This window comes from Chiloscyllium punctatum, chromosome 32, assembly GCF_047496795.1.
Source record: "Chiloscyllium punctatum isolate Juve2018m chromosome 32, sChiPun1.3, whole genome shotgun sequence".
Taxonomy (NCBI): Eukaryota; Metazoa; Chordata; class Chondrichthyes; order Orectolobiformes; family Hemiscylliidae; genus Chiloscyllium; species Chiloscyllium punctatum.
In genome coordinates this window covers 23,906,863-23,922,941 of record NC_092770.1, presented here as the reverse complement: position 1 = coordinate 23,922,941, position 16,079 = coordinate 23,906,863, and the positions used below count along the sequence as shown (strand labels likewise).

Below are 16,079 nucleotides of genomic sequence, written 5' to 3'. Positions count from 1 at the left end.
GTAAATCACATTGCACAAGACCCTATAGATAGTGACAGTGTAAAACAAAGCCACTTTACACCACATTATGGTCATAGCGCCGATGCAACTGAGTACACCAATATCATGTGTGCTAGATGAGAGTTCACAAGACCCAACGGCATTATTAAGAAGGAAAAAAAAGTAAGCAGAAGGGAATTGAAGCCATCACAGAGCTAAGCAACCAATAAAAATTTGCAATCTTTTTTGCCTGTGCTGTCATGAAAAGGTATGACTATTTGAACAGTTCCTCTGGACAACTATGCCCTGAGTAAGATCTCCAGTTTAGAGAAGATGGACCTACATCCGATAATTTGGGTGCATCACCATGCTTTGACAAAGTGCTACATTTCAAATCGAGCAGTTTGTAGATTCAGTGAGGGTAATAATAGGGTGTTTCATTAATTATAGCGACTCTTAGTTTGCTGTGAAGTCCAAATAATTCAGGGCACATTGAGTGCTACTTTGAAGGGATAATATTTCTGATATGCCATTGATCTGTAAAAATGTCAACTTCTGTCATTTTGATGGTTGGTGAAAGAGTCAAAAAGTATGGTACTGGAAAAACGCAGCAGGTCAGGCAGCATCCTTCATCAGTGCTTATGCCCAAAATGTCGATTCTGCTGCTCCTTGGATGCTGCGGTGCTTTTCCAGCGCCATACTTTTTAACTCTGATTCTCCAGCATCTGCAATCCTCACGGTTGGTGCCATAGTGGGAATGCAACAAAGGTTCAGCAGACTAATTCCTGGGATGGTAGGGCTGTCATAAATGGAGAGGTTCGGTCTACTGAACCTGTACTCACCAAAGTTTAGAAGAATGAGAGGAGATCTCATTGAAACATATAAAATTCTAACAGGGCTGGATAGATTGGATGCAAGGATACTCCTTTCTTTGGCTAGGTGTTCCAGAGCAAGGTGTCATGGTATCAGGGGTGTGGAGTTTGCCGCTTTAGACCAAAGATGTGCAGGTTAGGTGAATTGGCCATGCTAAATTGCCCGCAGTGTTAGGTAAGGGGTAGATGTAGGGGTATGGGTGGGTTGCGCTTCGGCGGGGCGGTGTGGACTTGTTGGGCCGAAGGGCCTGTTTCCACACTGTAAGTAATCTAATCTAAATCTAGACTGAGATGAAAAATTTATTCACTCTTGAGATTGGTGAGCCTGTGGATGTCTCTCCCACTGATGGTTGTAGAACCAAAGTCACTGAATCTATTTAAGAAAGAATATAGATTTTGAGAAGTTAGAAGTGTCAAAGGTATGGGGAGGAGAGTCAGAATATGACTTTGAGAAAGAAGCTCTGATATGATTATGACTGTTGGGTGGGCTCAGTTGGCCAAATGGTCTTCTGCTCTTTTTTGATTGTGTCACAGTATAAGAACTGCAACTGTCTATGTTTAACAAGATTATAATCTATAAAATGTAGCAACAAAGTAACATGAGATTTTATTTTGTTAAAATAATCCTATTTAAAAAGAGAACATTGTAAATGCTGGAAATCTGAAATACAAACCACAGTAGGTTATCAGTGGATAGAGTAATGCTTCAAGTCTGAAGGAGAAAGGTTAGAAATGTCATAGTATTTCATCAAGGGTTGTGAGGAACAAGGACAAAGGAATGTCTACGATAGGGTAGAGGACTGGAGAAGACTGAAAGTGAGAAATTTACTCTTCCAGAGTCAAAGAAAATGGTGATGGAATAAGCAAAGAAACAAAAGATCCATCTATAAAAGGTGTGCTGCTGACTACAAATGGAAAAGAAAAGCTGAAACACTCAAAGGATGGGGTAGAGTTTATGGTCTGAAATTATTGCATTCCAGAAGGCTATGAATTGACTAATGGAAGATGTGGTGCTGTTCCTGAAGATTATATTGAATTTCCATGGAACAGCGAAGAAGACCGGAAAGTTTGAGTTATAAAGAGGGGCTGGATAGGCTGGGACTTATTTTCCTAGAGTGAAGGAGGCTAAGGGGTGACCTTTATAAAATCATGAAGGGGCACAGATAAGGTGAATAACCAAGGTCATTTTTCCATGGCAAAGAAGTCCAAAACTAGAGGACATAGGTTTAAGGTGCGAGTAGAAAGATTTAAAAGGAACCGAAGGGCCAGTTCTTTCACAGGCAAGGTGGTGCAAATGTGGAACTTGTGGACAATTGCAACATTTAAAAGACATTTGGATAGATACATAGATAGAAACAGTATAGAGGGATATGGGTCAAATGCAGGCAGATGGGGCTAGTTCAGTTTAGGAAACCTGATGGGCATGGACGAGTTGGGCCGAAGGGTCTGTTTCTGTGCTGTATACCTCGATGATTCTAAGATTCTCTTCAGGCTAACCCATGCAGGTTCAATTTGAGGTTAGGACGTCAAATGCAATGTTAGTGTTCTTTTTGAGTGGGCTAGAATACTGCTGAGGTTGTATAAAGCTCTGGCCAGACAGCATTTGGAAAATTGTATGCAATTTGAGGCCTCATCTGAGGGCTATGCTGGCATTGGAGGGATGCAGAGGAGGTTTACAAGAATGATCATAGGATGAAGGGCTTGTCATATGAGGGGTAGTTGAGGACTCTGGGACTGCGCTCGATAGAGTTCAGAAGAATGAAGGAGAATCTCATTAAAATTTACAGAATACTGAGAGGTCTGGATAGAGTGGGCATGGAGAAAATATTTCCACTTGTAGGAGAGATTAGGACCCAAAAGCACAGTTTGAGTGAAGGGGTGACCCTTTAGAACTGAGATGCGGAGGCATTTCTTTAGCCAGAGGGGATCGTTAATCTGTGGAGCTCATTGTCACAGATGGCTGTAGAAGCCAAGTGATTGAGTGTATCCAAAACAGCAATAGGTTCTTGATTGGTAAGGGGATTCAGGGTTGTAAGGAGAAGGCAGGAGAATAGGTTGAGAATATCAGTCATGATCGAATGACAGCATACTCAATGGGCTGAATTGCCTAATTCTGCTCCTGTATCTTATGATCCTTACAGAGATCTTCATGTTATGCAGTTTGTCCTGGCACTGATTGTATTTTGCTGGAATAGTCACCCTATCTTTAACACAAGGTGCTGCTTCAGTTTCTTTAGTGAATTCTGTTCAACCTTCAAAAGGATCCCCAGAATTCTCTAATCCAGAAGGGTGTGGATGCTCAGTTAAGGCTGAGATTGGTGATTTTTCTTTGCAGTGTGAAGAACTTCGAAGAATAATATGAGAAAGTGGAATTGAAGTAGATTAGGTGTGATCTAATTGACTAGTTAAGTATGTTTGAGGCAGCATTGGCCAGCTTCTATTTCTTAAGTTCTTTCTAAACAGGCATTGTTTGCTGACTAAATAGATTTTTATTGCTTTGCAAAATACATTTTGTGATTCCCATTCCACCTCAGCTCACTTGCTGACAGTGATGTCAGTAGATATTCCAATATTTGTTTGGACTCTTTTTTTTTAGATTAGATTAGATTACTTACAGTGTGGAAACAGGCCCTTCGGCCCAACAAGTCCACACCGCCCCGCCGAAGCGCAACCCGTTACCTAATACTACGGGCAATTTAGCATGGCCAATTCACCTGACCTGCACATCTTTGTATCTAGTTTATTGCCCAACGACATACTAAACTGTATCTGTTAATTGTTTTGAGCTTGGTGGTCATGTTTCATGTCTTGCACTTAATTCAATTTATGAAAGAGGTTTAACTCCTGTGTGTAAATATATTTGAATTGTCATTGAATGTTGATGCAGTTGCTGGGAGCATGGCTGAGACTCCAGCTGTAAATACCATGAGCAACTTGCCATGGGGGATGGTGGTACCCAAACAGCCATTATCATTGGAAAGCTGAAATGAATCAGAAGCTCCCCTTTTCTCCCCTGGTTAGAAACATGGCAGGAGTAGCCCATTTGGCCGATCAACCTACTCCACCATTTAATACAATCATGGTTGATCGTCCAACTCAATACCCGAGCCTTACTTTATCCCTTTAGCCCCAAGAAGGTGCTGGCAATAATCAGTTCTGGTCCTAGCCAAGTACCATCTTCAACAATTGGAAACCAGATCTTAGAAGTAATGGCAACAGTTTCTAGATTTCCAGTGTATTTGTGTGATTTCTACAAGTTCAAGAACCTGTTTTCGAATATGACATTAACAAACTTTTTTGCACAGTCAATTAAGTTTCTGATCTTACATACAAGGGAAGTTCATCCAGAGGCTGCGAAAAGCATTGACTTGCATTTCACTATGCTATTATTTTGCATAGTCAGTTGTCCTTGGGCCTGAACAGAGTATATTGGCTTTGATTCCATTAATGAAACTCTTTATCCCTCAACATAGCCCTTGGACAGAGAAGGGATTAATGACACACTTGCAAAGGAGGGAAGTAATTTGGTTGTCTGTAATCCTAGTTGCCATGCTAATCTCCTAAATATGAAGAATTTTGACATGATGTGTGGTATAAATTAGTGATGCTTTGAAAAAAAAACAAAAAAAAATTACATGCACTGTTAGAGGCAACTATCTAATAATCTCCCAAGATGTGACTGATATGGAAGGGACGATGGTAAACTATTTGTTTTGTTGTAATTTGCTGATATTTGATTGATTGTCCAGTGTTCTATTTCCAGAACATGCATCTATGCAGTATACTGGTTTTTATTAAATCTAATGACACACCCAAACGTAATTTCCCTGAGCTTGTGGTTTTAAACTGTGAGCAGCACAGATTGAGTGTTTTCTGAACTTTGTTTTTCTCACATGAATCTCTGAGGAACTAACACATAGCAAATTCTGTTGGCTGATTCCGAAATGTGTAACAATGACTGACCTTTTGCATTACCTGATATTGTCCATATGTTGCATTGTGCATAACGTCCAATTGATATAGCAGCAGCTCTGGATTTTTGCAGCTGCTGGTGGGACATTACATAGCTGATCTTGATTAGCGATTTAGTTATTCAGTTTGTAATATGCAGAAGCTTAAACTTCTCAAGTAGTTATGTGTGACAATGTGAGATCGAAGAGCTATTAAGCTTCAATGAATTAAATCTTATTTTGTCAGTAATGCTGAGTTTGAGCGATTCTAGTCTCATTACCCAGTTACTGAGAAACACAGTTGCAATACAATATTGTTGTTATATGTTATCTAAAAGTTCTTTCAGCAAATTACTTTCTAAAGTGCCATGTTGTGAGGCAAACATAGCAGCCTTCCTGTGCCAGCGAAGTCTGTCTAACAAACATAACATGGTTGAGCAGTCTGTTTTTAATTAGCGTTTGTGGAGAAAAGACAGGACAGGAGTGAATGCTGTTCATAATGTTGTACAGTGGGATCTTGAAGCTCATTAGATAACTATTTTAAAAATAGCCTATGGACGAGGATAAGTCTTTCATAAAAGTTAAAGTTCTTAATTGGAGTAAGGCAAATTTTAAGGGTAAGAAACAGTTCAGAAGTTGGAATGTTCGCAGGTAAAGGGGCAACTGACACATGGAAGACCTTCAAAAGTGTGATAACAGATGTTCCTGTTAGATTAAAACGCAAGGCTGGCAAGATTAGGTAACAGTGGATGAATAAAGATATTGAGCTTCAAGTCAAGAATAAGATATATACAACTGGGATTAACTGAATTTCTTGAAGAGTATAAAGAGTGCAGGGGCATTCTTAAGAAGGAAATCAGGAAGGCAAAGAGGGTGACGAAATAACCTTGGCAGAGAAGGTTACAAATATTCGAGAAAGGTCCTACAAATACATTAAGAGCAAGAGAGCGACTAAAAGGACACTAGGACCCCTTTAAAAATCAGCAAGGTGGTTTTTGTGTTGAACCTCAGGAGATGGGAAAGATACTAAATGAATATTTTCAGTTTTTACTGTTGAGAGAGAAATGGAGTCAACAAAACTCAGGAAATAAGTATTAGTGTTTTGAAAACAGTTCACATGACAGAAGAGAAAGTGCTGGAGGTTTTAGTAAACAAAAACGTAGATAAACCTCCAGGACCTGATCAAGTATATTCCAGGACTTTGTGAGAAGTTAGTGAGAAAATTGTGGGGGCCCTAGCAGAAATATTTGCATCATATATAAACACAGGTGAAATACTGAAGAACTGGAACGTGGTTAATGCTGTGCCATTGTTTAAAAAAGTATGTAAGGAAAAGCCTGGAAACTATAGACCTGTGCGTCTGCCATTGGTGGAGGTAAGTTGTTGGAGGTGATTCAGTATGTTTTTGTACATGGAAAGTTGTGTCTCACTAACTTGGTTGAGTTTTTTTAATGAAGTAACCAAAAAGATTGATGAGGGCAGATTAGTAGATGTTGATTATTTGGACTTTAGTAAAGCCAAAGTTCCACATGGTAGACTAATTCGTAAAGTTAGATGACATGGGATTCAAGGTGTCAATTGGATACAAAATTGGCTTTATGGTAGGAGACGGTGGAGGGTTGTTTTTCAGATTGGAGGCCTCTGACCAGTGATGTTCCACAAGAATTGGTAATGTGTCCACTTTTGCTTGTCATCTGTAACGGTGATTTGGATGAGAATTTAGGAGACATGGTTAGTAATTTTATGGGTGACACCAAAATTGGTGGTATCGTGGATAGTGAAGAAGATCCAAGAATGCAAAGAGATCTTGATCAATTGGATCAATGGGCTGAAGAGTGGCAGATGGAGTTTAATTTGGATAAATGCAATGTATTGCATTTTAATATTACAAACAAGGACAGGACTTTGCTAATTAATGATGGGTCTCTGACTCGTGCTGTAGAACAGAGACCTAGAGGCTCAAGACATAATTCTTTGACATTTGCATCACAGGTAGATCAGGGTGGTTAATAAGGTGTTCAGCACACTTGCCTTCATTGCTCAGACTTTTGACTATTGGGGTTGGGACGTTATGTTGAGGTTGGACGAGATGTTGGTGAGGCATCTTCTGGAGTAATGTGTGCAGTTCTGATCACCGTGTTATAGCAAGAATATTATTAATCTGGTGAGGGTTCAGAAAAGATTTACTAGGATTTGCTGGGAACGGCAGGGTTGAGGTATCAAAATAGACTGGAAAGGCTCGGATATTTTTCCCTGGAGCATAGGAGTTTGTGGGGTGACCTTACTGAGATTTATCAAATCATGAGGGATGTAGGTATGGTGAATCACAAGGGTCTTTACCCCAGGGTGGGGGAGTTCAGAAGCACAGGGTATATTTTTAAGGTGAGAGGAGAACAATTTAGAAAGGACATGAGGGGCAACATTTTAACACAGAGTGATTAGTGTCTGTCAGAGAAAGTGAAGGATGCAGGTACAGTTACAACATTTAAAAGACGTTTGGATAAATTCATGAACAGGAACGGTTTGGAGAGATATTAACTAAGTGCGAGCAGATGAGACTAGTTTAGTTTGGGATCATGGTTAGTGTGGACTGGTTGGACTGAAGGGTGTTTCTATGCTGTATGATTCTATAAAAAGTTCAAAGGAGTTTCTCTGATGAAGGGAGATTGAGCAATTAAGGCATATACTGTCTGGAGTTCAGAAAATTTGAAGCGATCTATTTGCAGTATATTAGAATGGTGCTGGCAAAGCACAGTAGGTCAGGCAGCATCGAGAAGAAGGAAAATTGACATTTCAGGCAAAAGCTTTTGCCCGAAACGTCGATTTTCCTGATCCTTGGATGCTGCCTGACCAGCTGTGCTTTTCCAGCACCACTCCAATCTAGGCTCTGATTTCCAGTATATGCAGTCCTCACTTTTGCCTACGCAGTTTATGCCATGTTAAAGGGGATTGACAAAGTAAACGTAGAGCAGATTCTCCCTTGTGAAACAATCGAGAAGAAGAGGTCATAGTTTTTGGATAAGGAGTAGCAGATTTAAAACAGAAATGAGAAATTACTTCACCTGGATTGTAAATCTATGGAATTCACTACCCGATTGCAATGGATGCTGGAGCATTGAGAAATTTAAGGGGACGATAGACAATTTTTTATTAGTTATGGGTTGAATTGTTATGAAGAGTGAGCAGGAAAGTGGAGTTGAAGCTGAGATGAGATTAGACATGATCAGATCAAATGGTACAGCAGGCTCAAGGGGCTGAATTGGCTACTCTTGCTTCAAGTCCTAATGTTCTTATGCTCAAAACTGAGAGATTTTTGATCTGAAAGAGAATCAAGAGTTTGGAATAAAGGCTGGAAACTGGAGTTGAAAGTTATCAGTTCAGCCATGATCTTGTTGATTGGTGGTGTAGATTCAGTGGACTGAGTGGCTGATCTGTGCTCGAAATCTGTTATTTTGATTTCGATGTGAATGAAGAGTTTCGGCACCAGATTGGAAAGTGGAAGTGAAGTGGTGCAAGTTTGTGCAGAGTAAGCAGTCTTTAAGGTTGGAATGTGCTGTATGGTCTATTTTGGATAAAGTACAGTTAATCTGTCATGAAAAACACTGTATTTGGCAATTTGTGCATGCAGAATTCAGGGTGTATTATTCTTCCAGTGCGGTCATTGGAGAGCTACTGTTATTGCATATTGGAAGGTCATAGGGCTTGAACTGAAACAAAATCTCATTTGGCTCACAAGCGTGTGTTGAGCACAAGTCAAAATTGTTTTTGAATGCCTCAGTCACTTCAAGAGAGTAAAAATTGCTCGTGTTTGACCTGCTGACCTATTATAATGGAAGTTCTGAATTTATATGCGCCTTTATCACATACAATTTCCAATGGGTTACTTTAAAAGTGCAAGGTTTGTTAGAGCAGAATGTTAGTGTGTATAGTATACAAACCGGCTGTTGTAATCCTACCCCTTCACAAAAATGTGTTTTATTTTAAATCTACTACAGTCTGTTAACTATGCTCACATTCACAGCGTCTTTGTTCTTCATTTGCATGTTTGTTTTAGAAATTAGAAAATGAGATTCCCATCAGCTGCTGGTTCTGATGCTAAAAATTGCAATGATGGGTGGAGGGGAGTGCCTAGTATCTTTCTCCAATTGACTCATTTTAAAGAACTTGTGGAACTCAGGAATTTGTCACAGAATAAAATGCAATCAGTTTGGACTTTCCCTTTGCCTAGGAACAGGGAGCAGGAGCAGGCACCCCAGTCTGCTCTGCCATTCTAAATCATGATGTCGAGGAGCCAATGTTGGACTGGGTGGACAAAGTTATTAATCACATCACACCAGGTTATAGTTTGATTTTTAACATTCTAGATCATGACTACTTAACTTGATTGTTGATGATGGTACAAAGAATAAGTTGATCAGTGGTTACATTCTATGATTCAGAAGTTTATTTAAAGGAAACTTTATCCATTCTGAATTTTTTTTCTCTCGCTCTCTCTTCTCTCTCTCTCTCTCTCTCTCTCTCTCAAAGAGCAGTGAGACAATTGACCATATGTTTTTGTGATCTTGCGTGTGGGATAAGTATTGACTAGGACAGTGGGATGAACACCCCCTACAGTCTCAATAACACCCATTCCTAGATGTCACAGTAGAGCAAACAGCCAATGGGGAACTTCAAACCAGCGTCTACAGGAAAACAACACATACGGACCAAATATTGAACTACAGAAGCAATCATCCCAACACCCACAAACGAAACTGCATTAGAAGATTATTTCAACGAGCCAACACACACTGCAGCACAGAGGAACTGCGCAGAGCAGAGAACAATCATCTATACCGTGCATTCAAAAAGAATGGGTACCCAATGAACACAGTCTGCTGAATTCTCAGCAATAAACCCAAACAAGCAGACACAACATGTCCAGAAACCCTAGCCACTCTCCCCTACATCAAAGACATTTCGGAAATGACTGCCAGACTACTCAGACCTCTTGGCATCATGGTAGCACACAAACTCACCAACACACTAAAACAGCAGCTAATGAACTTGAAAGACCCTATGCAGACAACGAGCAAAACTAATGTCGTTAACAAAATACCGTGCAAGGACTGTGACAAACAGGCAGAAAACTAGCCACCAGAATACATGAACACCAGCTAGCCACAAAAAGACATGACCCTCTCTCACTATCCTCACATACAGATGAGGAAGAACACCACTTCAACTGGGACAACACATCCATCCTAGGACAAACCAAAGAAGACACGCACGAGATTTCCTAGAAGCATGGCATTTCAACAAACACACCGAGTTAGACCCCATCTACCACCCCCTGAGAAAAGGAACAGGAAGTGACTTCACAGGGAATAACGTCATTTCCTCTGATGATATCACCAACCCAAAGAAACCCAAACATGTAAATAGAAAGCAGGAATTTTCAGCATTGCTTCGCCTGAGACCCACTGAAGATGTTACCTAGTAGGGTAACAAAACGTCTGGAAATGAACCTTGCAGCTAAACGAGCAAACCTACATCCAAAATCTCAACCTGAGCTACAAATCTTCTCAAAACTCGCTAACAAAAGATACCGGAATAGAAAATAATTGTGATCTAAAGCCACTAGATTCCTTTAACAAATAAAACAGATTTAAGGAAGTGGCAGCATTGTGGTACTTTGTACTGGACTCATAACTCAAGCTAATACTTTGGCGTTGTGGATTCAAATTCCACCACAGCATTTGTGGAGTCTGAATTTAATTCGTAAAACTGTAATTGAAGACTATCATGAAAACACTCTGTTGATGTAAAATCTATCTAGTTCACTGATGTCCTTCGTTAAAGAAAAGTCTACCATGTTCATCTAATCAAGCCTATATCTGACACTTAAAAGGCACTTTGAAATCTACTGAGCGCCTCATTTGTATCCAGCTACTATAAAGTTAGGTAAAGAATAAAACAGGATGTACCACCTGATATTGGCCAAGATATCAGAAATAACAGCACATATCCTGAAAAGTCCCCTTTACTAACTGCATCATCATCTGATGACGTAGCACAGTGGTATACAGTTTGAAGGGAGTCCTCAACATTGACTCCAGTCCTCTCAAAGTCTCCTGACATCAGATCCAACATAGCGCAAGGAAATCTCCCACTGATTAACACACAGTGCCTTCCCCTCTGCTGATGAATCAATTATTGAATACCATTCAGAGGAAGCACTGATGATGTCAAGGGCACAGAATACGCCTTAATGCCCATCACCAATGCTCAGTAGCACTACTGATCAAGCTGATTGAGTCCAAAAGGAAAATCTTGTTAGACTGGGCCTCTAGCAGTGAGGGAACTGACAAGAGGAAAAATGTATTTATTCTGCCTACCATAAGTGCATCTGTCCATGACAGTCTTGGTCCATGAGTGACCACTTCACACTATACCATCACCATGGTGGAGATGAAGATCTGTCTTACTGAGGATACCCTCCATCCTGCTGTGCTGAATCAGAGAGATTTTTAACTGATCCAATAACTAACACTATGCACCTGCGAAACACTATGATCTATCAGCAACAGCAGAATTGCATTCAACATAATCCATAACTTCATGGGCCAGTGTATGTCCTATTCTACCAGGACCAGCAAATGGGGATCAGCCCTGTCTAATGATGAATGAGCAAGCCACTTAGCTCAGGGGCAGTTAGAGATAGGCAATAAAAGCTGACCTTGCCAGCAACACCCACTGCCATGAAGAAATAAACAATAGAAAACCTATTATTGAACGGTGCTATAATCTTTAAATGATCACAAATCTGTACTTAACAACATTTGTTTGAAATTAGAAACATGCTATGTATGATTATCCTTTTTCCACAATCACAGGATGTCCAGAAGTGCTTCACAGCCTGTGAAAAATGTTTTGCATTTAGTAAACATTGTAAGAAACATGTCAGCCAATTTGCATGCAGCCAAATCCTACTGATAGTAATGTGATAATGACTAGCTACTTTGTTTTAAATTATATTGGTTAAGGGGATAAATATTGGCAAGAAAACCAGAGTGAACCTCCCTCCTATTCTTTGAAATAGTGCAATAGGATGTTTTTAAATGTCTCGCCTGAAAAAGACAGCAATTTTATTTACTGATAGGCCACGGTAAAGAAAAGATGAAGACCTCTTCTCTAATTGTGTGGTACTGTGCAATCCTTGGTATTAAGGATTGACAGATATCCATGATATAAAACATTAAGGGCATTTGTCAAAAAACCCACTAATTTGCTTTACATCAGCATGCCCATTTTTGGTGGTATGTAAATAGTTCTTCTCTTTAAAGTACTTTGATTTTTTTCAGTTGGTTGGAACCTTGAAGGAGCCAGGATCTCCTCCCCTCTCCACACCAACATTGATCTTCCAAACCCCTGAAATGTCAGGGCTGTTAAGTACCACTAAAGCCCTTGATAGTCAAGATAATGTTCAAAACTGTTACAGTATATATTACAGTATTGTACACACATGTCATCTGAAATTATTTCACTAATAGCTTCCTATTCTAATATTTGTTTGATTTTACTAGGCTGCTGAATCAGGAATTGTGAAAGTTAAAACGATTGCTGCTCGAAACACAGATATTTTAGCTGGTAAGTGTGAATTTTCATAAATCTAGCCTTTAGCAAAGCATTATTACTAAAATAATATAGCCGTGGCTGCCTATAATATCTGTGGCTAATTTTTCCTTTTTGCAGCTCAGGGCACAGAGGTCATTAGAATATCCTAATTTGCCCACTTCCCCACCACAGGGAATGGCTAATTTATCCAACCTGGGACAGTCAAATATCTCTTTGACTTTGCAGGGTTGGTTCCAACAGCACACTTGGGAGCATGTTGTAAAGTAACAAATATAATCAAAAGGCCTGCACAAAGTTAACCAAGGTCTCTTTCCATTGCTTGCCTGGAATAATGTCCTGTCTTTCCATCAGCCTAATGAAGGATAATCCGAATAAAGTTGTGTGATTTTAGCAACTGAATATTTGCCAGTCTTGCACATGTTTGTGAGCTTTAAAATACACGTAACTGCTTATGAACAAGTCATGAACCTGCACATTTGTTCACTCATTACCTGATCTGCACTGTATTTTCAACAAATAAATTGTATGAACTTGATTCTTATTAATAGAAATGGGATATCAGAGAGGACTATATATGGACATATTGAAGCAGAAATGCACAAACCTTAGCTCCTGAGCATTCAACATATAAATATATCAGTACAGTATATGCTTAATTAAATTTCTGGGAAGCCATAAAGAAAATATGTTCCTGCTTATTTTAAGGGTTTCCATTGAAGTATATCTAAGTACATGTAAACATTTGTCATGGGTAAATCACCACAAATTACCTTTAATTCGGATTCACATTAAAAGAAATCTCACAGACAAAGACAACTGAAGCAATAATTTAAACTTTATTGCATGTAGCAGCCAAAATAAAATCCCTCAAATAAGCAAGTTAAGTCTCTGAATCCAACCTGGCTATTACCTGATTAATGGTGGGATTTGGTTACTATTCCAACCAACATTATCTAACCCTGGAAGTGTTCAATCCTTGTGTACTGTTATTCTTCAAAGTTCTACTTTTGATTTGTTCTAGTGTTGGGTTCGGAAACAAAACCTTGCATTCTTATCAACAATAACTTCCCTGTTCCTTGTTACAATTGGTGTTAGCTGTCTATTTTAAACGGCCTGTCCTACAATTAACTCCTTAAATTCAGGACATTCCTTCTGCAGGCAGTCTTAATTGTCCAGTTGTCATGAGGCAGCAGATTATCAAGCAGTGTTACCTTCTGTCTTCCAGGAAACAGCTTGTTTATATTACTTTGACTCCTCTTTCCCAGAGATGGTTAATTAGCATGTTACATTTAATTCCTTTGTAACATTTTCTCCTTGTCCCTTTCATCTCAGGAAACAATTTATTCCAGAAAAAAATTCTTTCAATCCATGGAAGTTGTGAAGTTTACATTGTCACACATTTGATGCAGAGTCTAATCTGCATAGGCTGTCTAAATTAGATCTTTTTAAATGCTTCATAACTACAATCTCTTAAATGACACTCTTCCTTTGATTCTTTTACTAGCCTTGAAAGAAAACAGCTCTGAAGTTGTCCAGCCGTTGCTAATGGGATGTGGAACCAAGGAACCCAAGATTGCTCAATTATGCTTGTCAGCAATTCAGAGGCTCATGTCGCATGAAGTGGTTTCTGAGGTATGCAGAAATCATTTGATCTGACAATGGATATTATTGGTTCATTGGTGCATTTAGTGGCTAGAGGCAGTTTTGTAATTTTTCAGGCACCTCTTTATGTAGCATGCAGTGAGAGGTACTGACCTTCCCTTTGGTTAGCTGATCAGAAATCTAAAGCATTGACCTTTTGGGCTGAACTGGCCATACCTATGTTGTACATTGTGTGTAATGTCTCAACTTGGATTGGAATCCAAATTGACAAATTACATAGAGTATACAGCATAGGTATGGGGAAGTCAGCCCAAAAGGTCTGTTTTATGCTCCCGATTATCCTCCTCCCACCTTTTTTCATCTCACCATATCAGCATTGCTTTCCATTCCTTTTTCTCTTATATATTTATCAGCTTTCCTTTCAAATGCATCTGTACTATGCCTCAAACACTCCATCTGGTATTAAAATTCCACATTCTTAACACTCTGAATAAAGAGGTTTCTGTTGAAGTTTTCATTAGATTTATTAGTAATTAATTTGAAATAATTTTGAGCACTAGATTAGTGAAAACATGTTTTTTCATGTCTATCCCATCACCTCTTTTCATAATTAAGATCTCTGTCAGGTCATCTCTTGGTTTCTGACTTGTAGAGATAACAGCTGTTTAATTTTTCATGTCAGTTGTTTCAAGTCACCCGATATGAACGCCACACTGTGTTCATTCAACAAAGTGTCTGCGATTTAAAAGTTGGGTTTAAGTTAGCTGAAGCTGCCACCCATGCAGGTCACAGGTGCTATTGGTCTAGCTTCTGGCTTAACAGAGTTACCGGTTCTGATATTCTATCGGCAATTATATAAATTCAACCCGAAAAGATCTTTCTGTACATTTCTTTATTCCTTCCCAGCTCACTTCCCAAGGGAGGTAATCACCAGAAAGTAATTACATTACTAAAAGTATGTGCATGATCATAAGCAGCAGGTCCTAGAAGTTCCTTCTGAGCAAAAAGGTTGAGCAACAGTGCTTGCTATAAAATACCTAAGCTAGAAATACACCATTTAGTCCAAAAGGCCAATTCTAGTGTTTATGGATGTAGCTTTGCTCGCTGAGCTGGAAGATTCGTCACCAGACTAGGTAACATCTTCAGTGAGCCACTGAATGAAGCATTGGTGGTGTTGCCCGCTTTCTGTAACCCTAGGAAACGCAAACATATAAATAGAAAGCGGGCTACACCACCAGTACTTCATTTGGAGGCTCACTGAAGATGTTACCTAGTTTGGTGACGAAACACCTGAAAATGATCCTTCCAGCTCAGCGAGCAAACCTACATCCAGGACCTTAACCCGAGCTACATATCTTCTCAAAACTTGCTAGTGTTTATGCTCCATGTGAACTTGCTCCCCATCCTACTTCAAGTTAGCTTGTTACCAGATCTTTACATTTCCTAATCTACCTAAGTGGATGCTCGGCCAGCTGTGGTTTAATTGGTAGCACGTTCCTCTGAGTCACAAGGATCCAGATTCAATTCCTGCTCCAGAACTTGAGCACAAAAATCAACGCAGGTTCTTCAGTGCATTACTGAGGGTGTGTCATGCTGACCTGCAGACAGGACCTTAAAACTTTAGTGATGAGAAATTTACAATAATTCAATTGACTGAATTTTAATTTTTAATCTTTTAATTATTGATGTTTGGGCCTGAACGGGTTTATGTGAGGAAAAAGTCAATTAAAAGAATCACAGAAATGATTGCATTCCATTGTTCTGAGCAATGTTCTGTTCCAGTATATATGGCTGTTGGGTGAAGAAGGTGGAATTTGCTTTCAATAGGATCATAAGATAGAGGAGCCGAATTAGGTCATTTGGCCTACTAGGTCTTGTCTACTGTTTGATGATGGCTGATATGTTTCTCAACCCCATTCTCTTGCCTTTTTCCTGTAACCCTTTATTACCTTACTAATCAAGAACTTATTTATCTCTGTCATAAAAACACCAGTGACTTGGCCTCAACAGCCTTATGCATCAATGAGTTTCATAGATTCACCACACTTCAGCTGAAAAC

The 16,079-nt window shown here is 39.4% G+C and overlaps 1 protein-coding gene across 2 annotated transcripts in view; it reads left to right on the top strand.

Moving 5' to 3' along the window:
• Positions 1-16,079, top strand: part of mon2 (MON2 homolog, regulator of endosome-to-Golgi trafficking) — a 120,094-nt gene that overhangs the window by 7,030 nt on the left and 96,985 nt on the right. For both annotated transcript variants that reach the window (XM_072551912.1, XM_072551911.1), the window contains exons 2-3: positions 12,367-12,430; positions 13,923-14,050. In XM_072551912.1, the coding sequence (XP_072408013.1) occupies positions 12,367-12,430; positions 13,923-14,050 (192 nt within the window). The remainder of the gene's footprint in view (positions 1-12,366; positions 12,431-13,922; positions 14,051-16,079) is intronic.